Source organism: Manis javanica, chromosome 8 (genome assembly GCF_040802235.1).
Source record: "Manis javanica isolate MJ-LG chromosome 8, MJ_LKY, whole genome shotgun sequence".
Taxonomy (NCBI): domain Eukaryota; kingdom Metazoa; phylum Chordata; class Mammalia; order Pholidota; family Manidae; genus Manis; species Manis javanica.
This window is the reverse complement of record NC_133163.1, coordinates 40707590-40725415: the sequence shown is the minus strand read 5'-3', so window position 1 is coordinate 40725415 and position 17826 is coordinate 40707590. Positions and strand designations below refer to the sequence as shown.

Genomic DNA, 17826 nt, shown 5'->3' with positions numbered 1-17826 from the left:
TTAAAACTATCCATACACAGTCTGTGACTCAACTCTGCTTTGAGAAGGATTGACTGAGCCTTTAGTATGTGCCTCATGCTGTGTTCTTGTAAGTTCCAAAAGAGAGCTAGTCATTGTGTTATCCTAACAGGGGGCTGTGGGCTCAGTGTGACTGGTAGTGGGGTGGGGGGCTATCCGTGAGACTAGAACTGAATTTCCTTGTCCAGTAGATGACAGTCCACACATAAGCCTTTTTCTCTCTCTTCCTCCTTCCTTCCTGTTGCTCTGCTGCCTTCCCTCCCTGCACTAAGGCAGAATAAGAAACTTGTCCTTCCCAGTGCAACCATTTGAACCAGAGGCACGTAAGTGCTAGAGCTATCAGGCCATCAGACCTTTGAACCCCATGGCATCCACTTCTCCATCTTTGCCTCTTTCCATCCCATTAGGAAAGAGGGGTGTCCTGGCTTCTGCTCTAGTCTGTCCCTTCTTTCTGTACAAGGGCCCAGCTGGATCAGAGCATGCCACCCCCTCCTCTACATCTTCTACCTCTGTCCCTTGACACAAACTTGTTCCAGCCTTTCACACACACTTCTTCACACTGCACATACCTGTCGGGTTATTGTCCACTCTCTTTTTTGACACAACCACAATTCTTGGAAGCTTGTCCACACTCACCTCTGTTCTGTTTTCTTCAACTCACTGCACTCTATCTTCTTTACCTCCCTAAAGCTGTTCTCATTAAAGACACACACCTTCCTTGTTGTCAAAGCCAGGGGACACTGGCAGTCATTTTCCTTGATTTCCTGGTAGTGTGTGATGCCAATGGACACTTGCTTCATGATGAAACACCTTCTCCCTTTGGCCCTGCAATTCCCTCTAGCCCCCCTGCTCCTCACTGTCTTCTCTGAAGGTTCCTGTTCTTCTTTTTCTCTTCCCTTAAAATGATGTCTTCTTTGCAGCCCTGGTTCCTGGGTTCTCTTGATGGATCCTGGTTACCTCACTCATATCCATGCATGTTACAACTACCACCAGTGCATTATCTTGCAAACACATCTCTCTAGGATTTCAGAGCCATTTGCCCACCTACTGAAAATCATCCCTTAGTTCTCTTGCCAGCATTTCAAACAATAAACTTTCCTTCTCCACACCTATCTTCCTCCAACCTCTTTTCCTGAGTTCCCTGTTACACTCTGTGTACCTTGTTGCAGAAGCCAGAACCCTGGACCTCACCCTTTTGACCCTCATCTACCATAATCCATCCTTCAACAAGTCAGGACAGTTCTATCCAAACCCCCTAAAAATAGCTGTAGAATCTGTCCACTTCCCAACCCAGGCCACTGCCATCCCCCATCTGGATCACTGCTTCAACTGTCTAATCACAACCCCCTAAGACTTTTGATCTCTTCTAATTCTTTCTCCTTTCTGTAGGCACAGTGATCTTTTAAAAATCAAATTCATTCACCTATGTAAGATTTTAAGTTACATCCTAGTGACCTCAAAAATAGACTGAACTTCTTATAAGGTCGTTCCCACTCCCTGACCTGGACCACTGTCACCCTCCCGCACTGCGGTTACAGCTGCTCCTCCACCTGTACTGTTCACACCAAACGCACTCTGCCTAGAATATTTTCCAACCTCATACCGTTCCCCTCCTTCCCTGTAGCTCCAGTTCTCATTTGCTTCTGGTGGCACCCAGACCGACTGCCTTTCCTGAGGTCCCTTAGTTAAATCCAACAAACATTTGAAAATCTAAATGAATCATCCCATATCAGCACCAAGTTATGGGGAGACCTTGATGTCTAGAGGGTCAGTGTAAATTTACAAAAAAAAAAGTCCAAGGGCATTAGATCTAGAAAACTGCACACATACACAGGCCTGCCCATACATATATACATATTTGTACCTTTAAAGGAAATCAGACACATAAAAAACTGCTTCTTCAACTTTAAATACTATTGCTATGTTTTCCACATTCCATGATCCTTTCTTCCTCCAAAATAAAATATGGAAGTATTCCCACTTAAAACCCCACTGTGTTCCTCTTATTCACCTCTACATGGAGCAAAAAAATGAGATAGAGTTAGATAAACCAGAGGAATAAGTAAACTGAATGGGAAATACACAGAGATACTCATTCCAGCATGACTAATAGAAAAAAAAGCATATAGCTGGGACTCAACCTAGCTTCTATTTCTGACAGTTACATGAACTTTCTTTGTAATCCTTGGTAGGTGTCTTAATCTCTCTGGACCTGAATTGTATCATCTTCTAATGAGAGGGTTGAATTTCCAGGGTCCCTCGATGGTCCATGCACAGTGGGTCCTGGTACAGAACTTCCTTAAAGCAATTTTGATTTGAGAGGCAATGTAGAACAGAAAGATGCCAGGAACAAATCTTACATCAATTTAACTACTTTCAAGTAAAAATGGAAAGATTTTTTTCCAGTTATATTGAAATATAATTGATATACATAACTGTATAAGTTTAAGGTATACAGTATAATGGTTTGACTTACATATATTGTGAAATGATTCCCACAGTAAGTTTAGTTAGTCCCCATCATCTCATATAGATAGAAGAAAAAGAAAAAGCAAACAAAGAAAAAAATGTTTTCTTCATGGTGAAAACTCTTAGGATTTACTATCTTAACAGCCTTCATATGTGTCATACAGCAGTGTTCAGTCACCACCGCTAGTACTAATCTTATAACTGGAAGTATGTACCTTTTGGCCACCTAAAGGGGAAGAGTTGATCTTTTCTGTTGTATCTTAACAATCACTTGTTAACAGAGCTTATAAAGTAAGAAAAAGTTAAAATTTCATCATGGGAAAATTAACTGAAAGGGTGAAAAATTGCAAGAATTTAAATTATAAACCTCACTTTTAATATTTGCATGTATTTTTTAGCTCTTGAAATTTGTTCCTGAAAAAAGTGACATTGACCTACTGGAGGAACATAAACATGAACTGGATCGGATGGCCAAGGCTGATAGATTCCTTTTTGAGATGAGCCGGTGAGTTTGAAAATACTTGAAAAGTAAAGAAGCTCCTTATCTTCCTAAGGAACTTAAACTTTGTATTTATGTTGAGTTCTTTGGGCCAGTTAACCTGGCTGAACTTGAAGTCTTTTCAAGTTCCAAAATTTTCTCAAGCCTGACTTGTGTGGAACTTGTTTTGTTTATGTAAGTTCTTGCCCATGGGTAAGCCGGGCTCAGGGTTTCTTCACAATTCTCTCGCATTCTGGGCACTTTGACCTAATGAATTCATAAACTCTTCGTGGTTCCAGTCAGTGTCACTGTCCTCACCACTTTGACTTCTTAGGATTGTATCTCACTCCTCCTTGTACCTCAGCATCTAAAGTTGTAAAACAGAAAAAAAAAAGTTGGACAAACTTGGTGATGTTATGCGACAGCCCACATAACTGACCAGCCAGGGTCTGGATGTCAAACCACGACATGTGCAGACATCACTAATCAGTCATGGCACTCTGCCCACTGAGCCTTGGCGAGCTTTCTCCTCCCTTCTGCAGAAAGCCTTGGGGGCAGCCACTGCTTCATAATTGAGTTTGGTGTGTGAGCTGAGTCTGTTTGCCATCCCAGGCCTAGGGAGTGGATTCTGCTTTAGACAAGGACCAGTGGTCCTGAAACTCTCAGTCAGGCCCAGGGCAGAGCTCTCCCCGGGTGCCAAAGCCTACACAGGTAGCCAGGGTAAATATGCCTCTCATTCTATATTTCTACCATATCCAGACTTAATTTTGTGGTTGTCCCATCTCAATCTGCTTTTTTGTTTACTATTGTAGGGCAAGGGATGGTTTTAAAACTTGACAGGTGTGCCCAGAAACCTTACATGTAGGCAAATAGATGGCCACCCATAATAGCTGCCACTTAGTGCTTGTCTCGATCTTTGCACTAATCATCCCACTTAATTCTCCTATCAGCCCTGCCAGGGAGGCTGTTAGGTAGGGAGAAGTTAAGGTACCTGTTCAAGGTCACCTATGAAGAGAAGAACCCGGGCTGCAAACCCAGGTCTTCTAACTATGTGGCATAGTTTTGGAGGAGCTGACCCCTAGTCCTACTGGACGCAAACTTCCACTGGAGGGCAGGTTATGCCATGATTTCAGAAGGCCTGGGTGAGGATGCCCACCCCACCCCCCACCCCCTCAGCAACACAATGCAGCTTGTCTTGGTGATTAGAGGCCAGCTTGTGTCCCTGTTATCTCAAGTGGCTAGTTGCTGTCTTGGAAGGGACAGCTTGCCAGCCCTAGGAGGAGCAGACGGGTAACTAACTGTAAAGAAAGGGGAAGGTCTGGGGCCCTGACTGGGGAGATGATGTGAGGAGAAAATGCTGGCAACAAGGTTAATTCTACAGTTTTGCCAAAGGCAACCTTTGTGGAAAGTTAAGCATGGGAGAAAGGTGGGAAACAGCCCTTTATTTGCAGCAAAATGGGGAGCCAACATTTTCCTTCCTTTTTATCTCTTCTCTGTTCCCAAGAGCTGCTGGGACTCTGAGGAAGGAAAAGGGGACTTCAGTCAATAGTAGCCAACTCTCACCATTTTTCAGTGGTTGCCTAACCTGCCCGGAGGCAAGGATTCTGCTGTAATTGCCCAGAATAGGTCAGAGGGAAATGGTCTCCCCAGGCAAAGCTGGCCTCATGCCCTGTGCTCCTGGCCAGGAGAGGAACTCTGTGTGTGTACACGCGTGTGTGTTTGAGGGAGGTGCTCTAAGGTACCTCCACCTTTGTATCCATGAGTGAACATAGATGTATGTATTCAGTAAATGTTCATTGGTGCATGCTTGCTCTTACAGAATTAATCATTATCAGCAAAGACTGCAAGCGCTGTACTTCAAAAAGAAGTTTGCAGAGCGTGTGGCAGAAGTGAAACCTAAAGTGGAAGGTAAAGTCAAGCCCCCAGATTGGAAAGATGTTCATCTTAAGTGCCTGTTCACAAGTACAATCCAAGTGCACATAGTAAATAGGATCCCTTTTGTGATTTTTTTGCTTGAAATCTTTTGGAATTCTGACAGATAATTACTTCAGGTCGTCACTTGGCTTGCTGGCCTAGCCTGGGTTATGGCGCTCACAGCACACCTCCTGGGCTCCTCTGCAAAACTGGGCTTTCGACATCCTGGGTGTTCATGAGGAGCTTGACTGCTACTGGCATTGAGACTGTAATTAGTTTTCTTTCAATGGAACCTTAACTAGATTTTCATAAGGGAAGATTTGAGACTTGTATGTTTTGATTTTGAGGCTGTTAAATATTTAAATGTTTGGAATGTGGCCAACTGAAGAGCACAGCCACAGAATACAGGCTGACTTGGGACCTACCTTGAGCCCCAGTCCCTGGTGATACCTGCAAGTTGTAACATGGAACACACTTGGCCAGTTTTTCTATCAATGGAATTGATCAGTAATCCTGTAGATCTGATTCACCCTAAGCAAGACTGTATTTGCAAAGGAATGCGGACAATGCGGTTGCTCTTCTTCTATGTATTTCTAACTGCTTATGCTTGATGAGTCAGCTGAGAAAACGACCAAGAAAGGAAAGGATCATGCAGCTCTCTGTGGGTCTCTTGAACAACTTTAGCAGGCTGTCCCTGTCCCCTTGCTCTGTGCTACTAGTGTAGGTGTTTTGCAGGTGTTCCCTGGTGGTCTAATGGCCCATCTTCCATTTTCACTCTGTGTGTGTGGATTTGAAATGGATATCACTGAGAAGTCTCAGTTGTAATAGTTTTGCTTTTGCCCGCTTTGTTTTGAAGCAATCCGTTTTGGCTCAGAAGAGGTATTGAGGAGCAATGCCCTGAAGCAATTGCTAGAAGTGGTCTTGGCATTTGGAAATTACATGAATAAAGGCCAAAGAGGCAATGCTTACGGATTCAAGATATCTAGCCTGAACAAGATTGCTGATACCAAGTCCAGCATTGACAAGTAAGTGTGGGGCCTGCCAACACTTGGAGGGCCCAGGAGCTTAGGTCAGGGCATCAGTGTGCACCGTCAGGGCATCCTGGGCCTCCACGACCTGCAGTCTCTGGTATGCGGTTCTCTTTCTCACGCCCCTTCCTTCTCTGACATGGACCCTTATCCTACCTCTCTCACAGCCACCAGGATCCCCAAACTCCTGTCTGGCCAACTACCTGTCATCCATTTTCAGTCTGTAAGGATATCATCTAGTCTGAGATTTTTGTTTTTGGGGTTTTCTTGGGTAAACTTTTTATTATAGTATAATACACCAAAGATAAGCTCACTACTCATAAATGTAAGCTTGATGAGTTTTCATCAAATTGAACACATGTGTACAACTGGTGCCCAGCTAAAGAAACAGCAGGACCAGCTCCCTGGTAAGCAGTGCCTCTGCATGCCCCAGGCACCCTGCCCCAGGGCACCAGGTTCAGGGAAAAGAAAAACGCTGACAGCCGATGGTAGAAGGTGAGGATTGCTGGGTGTTTAGGATATCTCATTAACATGCTGCCTAGAAAATGTGTTTTAGGTGTACAGGTTCTTGTTAAAAGACAAAGAGTTGTGAAAATGCTCTGGTGTCATTAACAGGTAGTGTCATTAGGCATATTAACTGCAGTTCCCCGAGAACTGTGTTTCTCTAAGGTTCTCACTGACTTCAAAGGAACTTGCGTAATTGTTTCGAAGGTGAACTTCTCTTTACCCAACTTCTTTGTAGACATATGGGCTGTTATCCTAATTATTCCTGACTAGTGAGCCCTTTTTCTCTATTGTTTCTATAGGGTTAGCAAATCATTGTGTTATGGCAACCTTGAATCCATCCTATAAGAAATAAGCAATGGGTTATGTTATAAGGCTAACCGTTATTTTTGTGTCTTGTAGAGATGGATTAATTAAGGGCAGTTCTTACCACCACCTCCTTTTTTTTTTTTTTTTTGCTGTAAGCACTTGATCCTTTTCAGAGCACTTTCACATCTGGTTGGCAGAACAGCCTGTGAAGTATGTAGGCCAAGTGCTGTGTCACCTACTGTCACATAAAGAAATGGAGGCAGGGTCACATGACTCATTTAGCTTGCCTAAAGTCATGAGAAGCAAGATATTGCCTGGAGGTATTTGACACCTGTTCTATTGGTCCCATCCACAGCCCTACTCAGCCAACAAATGGGTCTCTTTGGAGGCTGTAAGAGGTGAACTGCAGCATCTTAATATGCATATAGACAACAGCCACCTTTTTAAGGAAGGCTGTTCTCTTCAACTGGCTTACAGATTGGGGAGGAAGAAACCCTCTGTACCGCTGACTAGTCCCATTCTCTGTTGCCCTCTTAGCCTCACTTTCTAACACACATACACACACACACACACACACACACACACACACACACACACACGCTCTCGATACCCTTTGCCCTCCATCCTCCAAACCCTCCCCCGCTGCAAATTCACCAATAATCTGGCACTTACTACATGATTATCTGCATATTGAAGGTATGGCAGAATTTAATGCACAAGGCTTTTTTTTTTTTTTTGTATAAGTAAGTAAAAAACATTTCTGTTCTTTTCCCTCTTGTTTCTGCCTGTGAGTATTTGATCCCCAAAAGTAGCAGCAGTATCTTATAAACCCGTAGTGCCTAGCAGAGTGCCTTCCTTATAAGCAGTCACTCACTGAATATTCATTTGAATCTAATGAAACTGCAGAAGGTTGGGACAGTCATCATGAAGGGTGCATTCACTGCATTGAAGACCTGTTTCTGGTAATGACCAGAGAATAATCAAATGTGTGGCTGTTTAGCTGCTGTTTTTCATTCTTCCAGAATTTATATTCAGTCAAATGAGGCATTATTTGACTAGCAAACAAATGTAGAAGCTCTAGTCTAGTTTTCAGTCTTTATCCCCTAACCATTTAATATATGATTATTAAATAAAATTTATCTAACAAAGCATTTTTCTGAAATAATGAATAAAAATGGCATTACCCTTTCTTGTGAGGGTAGCTGGGATTTTAATCTCTCACACTGCCCCTCACCTAGCACACACATAGGAAGACATTTAGATTCTGTGAACAGCAAAATAAGTAGTCAGAATTATTAGCCACTGTTTACTTTGCTGAGCAATTGTTTTTGAATTATTGTGAGCAAGGAAAATGGAAATTTTTTTTACATATGGGCCAATTGACTCGGAGGAGTAGGATTGTGTGGACCTTTGTAAACCTGCAGGGGTAACCAGAAGGGGTTTTTGCTGTTATGGAAAAGAAAATGCCTGACAATTCTGCTTCCTTTCATTTGGAGGGGGCATGGGACTGTTGTGACTTAGCAAACTGCCTGAAAGTTATGGAAGTTTTGTAAAGAAATGCATTTGTGTTCTGATTCTCATAACTTTGAGTAGACAAGTAGTTCTTGATCCTGGCTGTTTGAATCACTGTGGAATTTACAACAAAAAAAATACCCACACCTGGCCCCTCCTCATTCCTTTAGGTGAATCTCTGGTTGACCCAGGCATTTGGGTCCAGGTGACTGTAAGGTGCACTGGAATTGGGGATTATGTTATCAGATGCCTGCCTTTTCAACCCAGGTCAGCCAGGGTCCAGCCCTGTCACCATGGAAGAGGAGCTGGGTTATACAGTCAGGAGCTGAAGTGTTGCCAAAACTGGGAAGTGGATTCCCAGCTGCAAGGATATCACATCCATGATGGCACAGTCCTGGCCCACTGCCCAGGTCCAGCCCAGAATTAGGGGGCTTTCTCACTTTCTAATCATCCTGTACTGCAGCAGCAAAACAAAGGAGTCCGAGGGGAAAAGTTATACAGTTCAAAGAAACCTTAAATGAGAATTACCAATAATTCTCATCACTGAGTTTCTGCTCTGTAGTTTTAGACTTGAAAAATAGCAGTCCTCGTTAGTGGATCAAACACTGTTCCCCACCCCCACTGCTGGTCGTGAGCCACAGAACACACCTCATCTTTGGGTGGCACACTGAGAAGGCACAGCCCTGTTGTCTGTGGGTCAGGTTTATTTCCATTGCATTACCCAGATTTTGATGGATCTTCATTGTGAGCCAGAAGTAATTCTTATCCCCTGTCCTTCGCTTTTAGAAGATGTATGCTTCCTTTTGACATGTATTTATGTAAATCTCACATAGGCTCTCCCCTTACAACATTCCCCTGAGAATCCCTGCCTTATAGGAACCTTCAAACTTTGAAATGAATGCAGGAATATTGCATTCTTGCGGGTACAGCCACTTAAATACACAAATCATGCAGACAGCAACCGTGTTGAATAAATACTCTTTCTTTCTCTAATCCCAGGAACATCACGCTACTGCACTATCTCATAACTATTGTGGAAAGTAAATACCCCAAGGTTCTCAATCTAAATGAGGAACTGCGGGACATTCCTCAAGCAGCAAAAGTAAAGTAAGTACTTACAATGAATCCTTTAGTTTTTAAAGCGCTTGGACAGTGCTTTAGCCATTGAGATATTGCTAGCCACACATGAAGGAAGGGGTCCTTCTGTTTGCTCTTCCCTGAATAGCGCATGAAATAAAAGTTTTCAGTCCATCTCTAAACCACTCTAACGTGTTACATGATTTGAATATATATTTGTTCTAGCTCCTGTGGAATACTCCTGAAAGCAATATGTAACTTGTGCAAAACCTAATTTGCTGAGTTATTAAGAGTATAGGAAAGGAATGTGGTTTCACTAGTCCTTTTCAAAGGTAATTCTATTAAAGTATACAGGTAGAAGGACCCTCGGTTAAATGAGGATACATGGTTTAGCCAACAGACCTAAATGTCAGGGTGTTACTAGTAATTTTCACATGTGCACACATTCCCAGAAAACCAGGCGACCTTTTAATAGAAAGCAGTCCTTATGCAAATGAAGAAACTAAAAATAAAATGGAAAGTTGCCAAGTGTTCGCCCAAACTTCACAGCACTTTTCAGAGACTGAGAAGCAGGCAATTTTCCTTGCTGTTCTTCCCTCCTCCTTTGATCCCTGCTTTTGTAAAACTTAATTTAAACTGCATCTTTCTGTAGTGAATTTGAAAAGTATGAGGAGCAGGCTAATTTTTTCCCCTTTTTTGTAAAATTGGTAGAAATGTACCATGTAAGACATGAAATTAAAATGTTAAAGTAAATGATATATTGGTAAAGTAAATGAAGTTTAAAAAATGAATTTGTCTACATTTGAGTTATCTGCAAGCATTAAGTTGTAATCTCTGTGTCTAAAAGCCATCAAATAGAAAGGTTTATGGGAAAAGCCCAGGAGGCTTTCTCCATTAAAAAAAAAAAAGGTAATGAAAATGAAAACTAGTTAGTACAACTTTAAGAAAAATCCTTGTTGATTGAAATTAGAGCCATCACCTTGTAATATTCGTTTCAGCAGAGCTTTCATGAAAAGCAACACACTGATTATGAAGAGCACAATGTGAACATGATCATGGATAAGCCAGTTTCTTTTACTTGTTCAAAGGGAGCCACATATGGCAAGAGATTTATTTCCACATACAGTAATGTGCTTTAGTGAGATTTTTGTGATTCAAAACATGAAATACAGTTGTACAGATGGGAGGTATTTCTATTCTGCTATTTTTAACCTATGTAATATACCTGCTAGCTGTAGAAAACAAAAAATATAATTCCATTCCTAAATGCCATGAGTTTAAAAGGTTGTCTTTCTGTAAGATCTGAATATTGAAGAGACTTTTAAACACTTAAAATAAACTAGCATAAACTTCTAAGCATGAACTATTTAAACCCATGATATATTTAATATGTCTAAGTCACATGTTGGATGCTAACATGTTGTTATTTACAACAGCATGACTGAGCTGGACAAAGAAATCAGCACCTTGAGAAGTGGTCTAAAGGCAGTAGAAATGGTGAGTACTCACGTCGTTCTCATCGTGTCTCCTCACTGTCTTCAGCTTGCTGGGTGCTTTGGCCTGTGATAGGCCAGGAAAAACATTTATTGATCAAAACAAAAAACAAAAAAACCCAGCAACAGCAAAGAAGCAAAAGCAGACTGTGTGTAGCCTGGCAGCTCTGTTGCAGGCTGCAGGGTGTCATTGGGGTGCCCCTGGAGCCAAGCTGAGAAACTGGACCCAGAGTTCCACTAACTTGCTGTGAGGCAGTACTTGTTAATGTGGATTGGGCTAGGTGATCCTCAGGGGTCCCCTCAGTGTCCATGTTCTATTAATAAATGGTATTCATTCTCAGTAGAGCAGTGGAACTCCTCTGTTGCATCTGAGTCAGTCCTTTGGGGAATATTCATTGAGCAAACATTTGGGTGTACAGTCCGTTCTAAAGGCAAGGGGCCAAGATGATTCGGAATCCTTGCCCCCCAGGTGTTGGAATGACCAAGAACAACCCATCCAGTGAACACGTACTTTTGCTCAGCCTGGCCACATCCAGATAAGCATAGTGATTGCAGAGGTGCCTTGAGGAAGAGGGTGGATTTAGGTTAATCTGATGTTTGTGGAATGACTGGCATATGTTAGAAGAAGCTTCTTTTCTGGAAGAGAGAAACTTTGATCTGTGGCTTAGGAGGAGGGTGGGAAAAGTTGGTTACACAGGAGGGAGGTTGTCCCAAGTATTTGAGACCATCTAGGCCTGGACCTCCGTGGAAGGAAAGCAGGTCAGACTATACTAGAGGCAGAGGATTCAGTGGACTTAAACTTGACTGTGATGCACAGTGCCTCATGGGTATGGGCCAAACACAGTCCCCAGTGAGGAGGTGGGTTCAGGTGAGACCCCACTCATAGGAAAAGGGTTCCTATGGTCTGGCGCTTGGTGAAGGAGACTGATTCACAGGCAGCTTGGAAAAGTCCCCCTCTCCAAAGTATCTTTCAAATCATTAGTAATGCCACAATGATCTTCTTCTTTTTTATTTAAATAGTAAAACCATGCCATAAGAAGTAGTTTTCCTTAAAGACATAGCTTTAATAAAAATTAGAGTCACAGTGTCTACTGTTTTGTTTTTAATTAAGGAGCATGTAAGGTTTTTTGTTTTGGGGGGGGATGGTTTTGGAGAGGTGGCTGCTGAATCAATCATAAGAAAAGGAGATGAACTAATTGAGTGAACTCTTTTTCCTCCCTGCCCCACTGGGCCAAGAGACTGAGTGAAGGCATAGGATAGTCCTCCTCAGATTTCAGAGGCCAAACTGGAGAAGGGCAATTTGAGACCAGGCTTGTTTGATAGCCTTCACTTGGTTGCCATTTCCTCCCAGTGGAGGGCTTTCTGGGAACTAGCATGGCAGTTATGGCAGCTCGAAAGCCTGATAATGGATGCTCTGACACTTGCATCTGAGCTAGTTAAGAACAAGGCATGAGAGAAGGAGGCCAAGGAGATTTTGTGTTTACTAAGGGTAGTTTTGCTGAAATCTTTCCAGCCCCTGGGTCATGTACATTGTAACACACTCTTCATAGGAAAGGGGTTCCTATGGAAAGAGGCCCCCACTCCCCACCACCAGCAGCTTAAATGTCAAGATACAGCATTTGAAGGAACTACTGGGAGGCAGATATTGGCCCATCTAAATATCCATGTATTCTAATAGTGCTTTGCCCAAATTGTTTATATTGTTTGAATGGAATTCTTATGAAATTATGCATTAATGAAACACTTTTAAATTGCTTTCATGTCTCTATACCTCACACACACACACATGCTCACCTTCCAGGCCAAGGTACTAGAATTGTGGCAATTTCTTCCAATCAGAACAAGCTCCATGATTTGTAAGACTTTCCACTTGCATGATTTCATTGGTCCTCATGGTGATGTGGATATTGTCCTCCCTTTACAAGTGAAGAAACCAAGGCCCAGCCTACCTATTATGCCTAAGAACCAGATTAGTGGTGGAGCTAAATTAGAACCCATAGCCTGTGACCTCTGTACTTCTGATTGTTGGTACTTCTGCCAAAGTAGACGCGAAATAAAATAGATCCAATTTCAGTCAGTTAATATACAGTGTAGTTGTTACTAAGACTCTGGCATCAATCAGACCTGAGTTCAAATTCTGCCTCTATCAACTACTTGACTTTGAGCAAATAATTTAATCCCTCTAAACCTCAGTTTTTGTGTCTGTACAGTGGGAGCCCTCATGCCCACTCACAGAAGTGTGTGGGATTGAATAAGAAAGTACATCCAGCAGTGGTTGCAATTAATTATTGAAAGTAGATTTGAATAATCTGTGTGTTCATCACCAAGGTAACGAAAAATATCAATAATTAACAAGACACTAGTACTCCTAACTGCCTTTTCATAAAAATCAAATGGTATGGACAAGAAGAAAAATGGTAGATGATTATGGTGCCAAACGCTACAGGTAAAATTCAACTGACCCAGATATCATGGGTTAGGGAGTAAATACATTTAGCAGAGAGGGAGAGAAGAAACAATCAAGGAACCAGAATTCTGAGCATGGAATACCCACAAATTATCTTGCTTTCAGTTGTATACCCTTTGAATCCAGTTTGCTCTCCATTACTTGTTAGACTTCTACTAATTTTATCCAAATACTAATCTGCTTAAGTTCTAAAGCTAGCATAAGGCATCACATTGATTAAGTATTCAGATAATTGGTTAAACTGCTGTTTGCAAATATGTGTGAGCACATGGACAAGGCCCTGACATGGTGGGTGGAAGGACAAGAGCTAATGTAAATCTTAATCACCAAATATTCTAGAACAGGTGTTGTTTTATTTGCCATTCTGATTTATTAAATTTGAGGCATAAGGAAAATGAGACAAGGTGTGTCTGTATTTGAAGCCTACACTGACATCATCCATTTCCTGCGTTTAAGGAGCTGGAGTATCAGAAGTCTCAGCCCCCACAGCTCGGGGATAAGTTTGTGTCCGTTGTCAGCCAGTTCATCACAGTGGCCAGCTTCAGTTTCTCTGATGTTGAAGATCTTCTAGCAGAAGCTAAAGACCTGGTAAATCTCCCCTTGTACACTGAGTGCTGCTTGACAGGGCTGGTACTTTCAGATGTTAATACTCTAAGTATATTTTTATTTCTAGGACTGTGATCAATAGAAACACACCCATTTTGTCTATTTTGTCTAACTGATCTATGTGGCCTTCAGGTTACCAAGACCTTAAAGTATCTGAATGGTAAAACCAGTAAAAACTTAACAGTTTTCTCTTGGTTGATAGTGAATCAAAGTACTTATCTCTAGAAACCAGCAAAGAATAGATTACGAAAACCCAAGGCAGGATGAAAAGTGAATCTGTGTGACAGTAGCCAAGTGCTTCAGTGCCTATGAGTAATGTCATCTCCTGAGGTAGAATCTTAGGATGACAGGATGCTCCCTCTTGAAATCTCCAGCAGAACTTACTAAATGAACTGCATTTTAATTTGCAGCCTCATTGCAAGAGGCATATTGTTTAAAAAGACATTTCTCTTTATGATAATTGCTATTTCAAAATTTTGTTTTCCTGTAAAGGGAAAGTTTTTGTTGGTTAATAACCAAGACCTTTAAATCCCCCACCCTTTTCATTTCCTCTTGCAAAATACATACACATTCATATACATGCGCACATTCTCTTGTTTTCTCTCAGTCCCCTTCTCATTGTTAATAAGTGATATTAAGCCTCTACCCCGCCCTGTCGAATTCTTCCGTACTGCCCATCTCACAGTTGCCACAAAACTCTTGCTTTAACTTGAATCTTTGCTTTGATACTTAAGTAATGGATATCATTTCTCTGTGGTCAGCTTTTCAGTTGTAGATCCAGGTGGTTGTTTATAAAAGTGTGCACACATACTGGTTAAAGTCAGGGGTAGATGTGTTAAGATATATTAGCTAATCTCAACATTAAACGCCACCTCCAACGTTATTAAGTACATGAAAAGACAAAATATGTTCAAATGACTGCTGTTAGAAGTCCAACTTCTGATATCCAGTGATTGAAATCAGTCAACTGATGTCAGCAACCTCCACTGTGATAGACCCCGTCCTTGTTCGTGTATGCCTCACCCCTTGAAGTACATACTCTGTGAGGGAAGAAATGCTGTTCCTCCCCACCCCAAACCTGGCAACATAGTAGGTACTACAAACATTTTTAGAAAAATCAACTGGACAGTTAATTTTTTAATTTAAAAATACACTCACAAAAAAAAATTTATTTTAGTGTGGGAACTTTAGTCTGGGACTAGTTTCCTTCAGATTTCTAAGACTAAAATATACATGACTTCATCATCACTAGAATTCCTAGATAAAAAGATCATTCAGGATGGCTTGAAGTGCATGAACTTGAATGTTTTAGAAACTCAATTATATGCTATCTGTTGCTGTTTTGTTCATACCAGAACTTTTAGAAATTAGCTTATAAAACCACGGAGCAAGCTAGAGTGCTGTTTGTGGCGTGTGAAGAATGTTTTGTCTTTCCCTAAAGATTTCCAAATAAGTAAAACATGGAGAACAACTCAGTGAAGAGGAAAAGGCAAAATAACATTTTTTTATAAATTTAAAGATATGAAATAGTAATTTAAAATGTCATATACATACATACATATATATAGGTATATATATACACACATACACATAACATAATCAAAAATTGTTTAAGAATAAATATTGAGGGAGAATTGGATAAAGGTAGTCAAAAGGTTTAAATTTCCAGGTATAGGATAAATAAGTACTAGAGAGGTAATATATACAACATGATGACTGTAGCTAACACTGCAATGTGGTATATTTGAAAGTTGTTAAGAGAGTAGGCCTAGGAAAAAAACATTTCTTTCCTCTTTTTTGTATCTATATGAGATGATGGACATTAAATGTAATCATTTCACAATATAGGTAAGTCAAGTCATTATGCTGTACACCTTGAATGTATGCAATGTTGTAATTTGGTTATGTCAGTAAAGCAGGGGGGGTGGGGAGAGACCAAAAAAAGTGAATAAATAAAAACATTTCTTTTAGGTACATAGTATTACTGAAATATTTAAAAAACTTAACAATATAATAAAGTCAGGTAATACAAGAAAAATAAAAGCCACTAGGAACTCTTGGGTTGGGGAGGACTGCATAAATACCTCATAGACTAAAGATGAAGAAAATTAGAAGATCTTGAGAATTGTAAGTGGTAGATTAGGCATAGGGAATGAGAACTCATTTGACACTGAAACTAGAAACACCATCCTTAGTAGCTTACGAGTAATAGCATTAGATACTTAGAGAAGGAAGAAAAACTCTGACAAACCGTTTGACTGGCATTGAACATTATTTGGACAGTCATAATGCTAAGATTCCTGCAAGCATGCAGTCTCAAGTTAAAAAGATAACTACCAGGAGAACTAAAATTAGAGACAGTTAAAACTAAAGACTGAAGTACTGTCTTGTTACCATATACATATAATTTTAATTTTTAAAAATTGTTCTTAATACTTGCATTTTAGCTGTTTAAAAAGATTTGCATTGAAAGGGATTCTGAAACAAAGGACTTGGAGTAAAATTGTATTCTCAGTCATAAATTTTGGGTTGTATTAATGATTCCACAATCAGTTATTATTTTCTAATTGAAGCCCAGGAAATATAACAATACCAGCATTATTTATGATTAGGAAAAGCAGCTAAGAAGCACTGGATCCCATGTGCTTTTGATGTTAACCATATGGCCCCCATAAATGATATTAAACTACTTCAAAGGAAATTAAAAGTACAAGTTTCCCTACCCTGCTGAGCTTGCTATTGGTTTTATGTCTTGCGTGCTCTACTTTGTGGTATTTTGCTTTCTTGTTTTTACTACTGTTTAGTTAATAAAAAGTCAGAGGAAGTAATCATAGGTGTTAAGCTGAAGTGAGATGGACAGGAATAAATGGTCGCAGAAGCCAAGGAGTATTAAATTTTTCACGTTAGAAATGACCGACAGACATGTTCAGCTAGCAAAGATCAGTACCGGCTCCCTAAAATCCAGTGGGGTACCTGTGACCTACCTGAGCCTTAGTCCTTCTAGAGAGATTCATGTTGGATCGTTGACTGCTCCTGGAACACTGAACTTTTTAAAACCTTTTCTTTTCCAGTTTACTAAAGCAGTGAAACACTTTGGGGAAGAAGCTGGTAAAATACAGCCAGACGAGTTCTTTGGCATTTTCGATCAGTTTCTTCAGGCCTTGTCCGAAGCCAAACAAGAGAATGAAAACCTGAGAAAGAAGAAGGAGGAGGAAGAGCGCCGGGTTCGCCTGGAAGCCCAGGTACAGGCGCCCCCTGCCGGAGGTTCCGTTTCCGCAGCCCCTGGTGCCAGCCTGCAGCGAAGCCGGCAGCCCAGAGGGCGTCCGGGTGCCCGCTAGGAGGCCGCCGGGAGTTTACATTGGTGTGCGGCTCCTCCTAGGCGATCGGGCAGTATGGATCTCAGGTTCACAATGGTTATCTCTTGACAACAGAATTTTTTCCCCTTCAGATAAACGTCTAAATTACCTAAATGTTTTATATGTGGATTGTTTGGCTTTTAATGATAGTAACCTTGTGTAGCAGGTTCCAAAGATCCACAGTGGGTAGAGGCTAAGCCTTTGATGTATGGGGCATGGCCTGGTGAGCATTTGCTTCAGTCTCTGTATATCACCAAAGAAACCAACATTTGTAGTCTATTTAATAGTGATAACTTTCTCACTCCATGATGGAAATACAAATTGTCCCAGTTGCTCTTAGAACATCATGAGGTCTACCTGGATTCTAGCTGGTGAGAGTCTAATCACAAAGTAGTGGTCATTTTTCTTAAGCGTGCTTTGCTTCGACAGTGAGCCCTCATGTTCCCGTTAACCTCTCCCGTGACACCCAAGGGGGTTAGCAGCGCTCGGGGAAAACATGTCTGGGGGTGACTGAAGCATGGCTCATGTTTCACAGAATTCATCTCCACCGGGGGGGAAAAAATGATTTTGACACTCCTCTAAGAGATTGCTTTCT

At 41.2% G+C, this 17826-nt stretch overlaps 1 protein-coding gene across 11 annotated transcripts in view; it reads left to right on the top strand.

Moving 5' to 3' along the window:
* DAAM1 (dishevelled associated activator of morphogenesis 1) overlaps nucleotides 1-17826 on the top strand; it is a 289381-nt gene that overhangs the window by 268859 nt on the left and 2696 nt on the right. For all 11 annotated transcript variants that reach the window (XM_073242320.1, XM_037006931.2, XM_037006956.2 and 8 more), the window contains 7 exons: nucleotides 2886-2992; nucleotides 4785-4873; nucleotides 5736-5904; nucleotides 9232-9339; nucleotides 10746-10806; nucleotides 13726-13857; nucleotides 16947-17117. In XM_073242320.1, the coding sequence (XP_073098421.1) occupies nucleotides 2886-2992; nucleotides 4785-4873; nucleotides 5736-5904; nucleotides 9232-9339; nucleotides 10746-10806; nucleotides 13726-13857; nucleotides 16947-17117 (837 nt within the window). The remainder of the gene's footprint in view (nucleotides 1-2885; nucleotides 2993-4784; nucleotides 4874-5735; nucleotides 5905-9231; nucleotides 9340-10745; nucleotides 10807-13725; nucleotides 13858-16946; nucleotides 17118-17826) is intronic.